The 2,106-nt window shown below is 47.5% G+C and overlaps 1 protein-coding gene across 1 annotated transcript in view; it reads left to right on the top strand.

Annotated features, from left to right (window-relative positions):
• Positions 1–2,106, top strand: part of Nlrp12 (NLR family pyrin domain containing 12) — a 26,172-nt gene that overhangs the window by 18,250 nt on the left and 5,816 nt on the right. The window contains exon 8 of the mRNA XM_029480175.1: positions 1,332–1,502. Coding sequence (XP_029336035.1) covers positions 1,332–1,502 — 171 coding nt within the window. The remainder of the gene's footprint in view (positions 1–1,331; positions 1,503–2,106) is intronic.

The raw sequence follows: 2,106 nt of genomic DNA, 5'->3' as shown, positions 1-2,106 counted from the left end.
TAGCCCTGGCTGTCCTGGAACTCACTTTGTAGACCAGGCTGGCCTCGAACTCAGAAATCCGCCTGCCTCTGCCTCCCGAGTGCTGGGATTAAAGGCCTGCGCCACCACGCCCGGCTTAAAATAAACATTTTTTTAAGATATGTTCTTAGCCAGGAATAGTGGTTCATACCTGGGAGGCAGAGGCAGATGGATATCTCTGGGTTCTAGGCTAGACTGGTCTATATAGTGAGATTTTTGTTGTTTTTGTTTTGAACCTGGGTTCTCTGGAAGAGCAACCAATGCTTTAATCACTTAGCCTAATCTCTAGCCCCTAGTGTTTACACGTTTTGTTTTGTTTTTGTTTGTTTGTTTGTTTGTTTTCAAGGCAGGGTTTCTCTGTGTAGCCCTGGCTGTCCTGGAACTCACTCTCTAGACCAGGCTGGCCTGGAACTCAGAAATTCGCCTGCCTCTGCCTCCCAAGTGCTGGGATTAAAGGCGTGTGCCACCAAGCCCAGTTTAAGATTTTCTTTTTGCAGATATTTTAATTTTACTCGTGTCACGTGTCTCTGCGTGTCACGTGTTTGCGTGTGCGCCTAGAGCCAGAGGATCTCACATCCTCCTTCCTGTGCTGCCTGCCCAGCATGGCTATACTAAGAACCAAACGGGGCCTTTATAAATGAAAGCAAGTGTTCTCAGCCATCTCTGTACCAGCAAGCCCTCCACTTCTCCAGTTTGATTTGGAGACAGGATTCAAGGTAGCTCAGGCTAATCACAAATTTGCTCTGCAGCTCAGGTGGAGCTTGAACTCCTGATCTCCCTGCTACTGCCTCCCAAGTATAACGACCACAGGCAGGCAACACTATAACCCATTTATGCAAATCCTAGGGATGGAGTCCAGGGTGTATATTAAGCAAGTACTCTATCAAATGACCAGCACCCCACCTTTCTTTTTTAATAATAAAAATTTTAAACACTATATGTATGGCTTATTGCCCACATGTATGCTTATGACCACACACATGCCTAGTGCCCACAGAGGCTAGAAGAGGGATTTAGATTCCCTGAAACTGGAGTTACTACACATGGGTGCTGGCAATGAACCAGTGCTTATTAATAGTGCACTATATCTCCATCCCTTGTGTTCCTATTTATTTTGTATTTTTCTGGTTTCGTCCTACCTGGGCCTTTGTTTTCTGTCCTATCTTCCTCTCCTCTTTCTCTTTTCCCTTTCAAAAGTAGGCAAAGCCATACCCCTGCACCTGGCATACAAATTTGGCACTTTTATCCCAGCCATGGTGACATTACCAAAAAGCTTAGGGCAAACAAAGTCAGCTTGGCCATCCTACCTCTAGGTTGGGCATTTGCCGACTGGGCTCAGTTGCGTGTGTGGGGATCGCCAGTGTGCTCCAGGTCAACACATGCCTCCAAGAGCTGGACCTGAGCTTCAATGACTTGGGAGACAGGGGCCTGAAGCTGCTGGGGGAAGGCCTGAGGCACGAGACCTGCAGACTCCAGAAGCTGTGGTGAGTGTTTTCCCTGGGGGAGGAGAGGAGGGGGAAAGGTGGGGATGTTAATAGAGGCAACAGCTTTTCCTTTTGTCTTTCTGTGCCCCCTTCCCCTTTCTTTGAAAAATCCAAGCATACATGAAAAGACAACATTTAGTTTGAGGATGTGACTCAGCCCCCAAATTCTTTGTCTCACAAACTGGAAGTCCTGGGTTCCCTTCTCAGCAGTGCACCAATTGGTCTGATGGCTCCTTTCTGTAATCACAGCTTTTGGGTGACTGGAAGTTTGATTTGGAGGCCATCCTGGGCTATATAGAATTCTGGCTTTAGGGAAAAGTGTACAAGGCCAAGGCAAGGGTTTAATCTTTGATGTCTTTGACAAACTCAGTTTCCTTCTGTCAGACCCACATGATGGAGGATTAACCCCTTCATGTGTGTCCTGGCACACACACTCACAGACAAACACACACACACACACAATGGCTATAGCGGAAAGCACATTAAAGAAAAAAAACTAGCCAGGCCGTGGTGGCGCACGCCTTTAATCCCAGCACTTGGGAGGCAGAGGCAGGCGGATTTCTGAGTTCGAGGCCAGCCTGGTCTACAAAGTGAGTTCCAGGAC

The sequence above is a fragment of the Mus caroli genome, chromosome 7 (assembly GCF_900094665.2).
Source record: "Mus caroli chromosome 7, CAROLI_EIJ_v1.1, whole genome shotgun sequence".
Taxonomy (NCBI): domain Eukaryota; kingdom Metazoa; phylum Chordata; class Mammalia; order Rodentia; family Muridae; genus Mus; species Mus caroli.
Note: the sequence above shows the minus strand (reverse complement) of the source record. Positions and strands in the feature narration are given on the sequence as shown.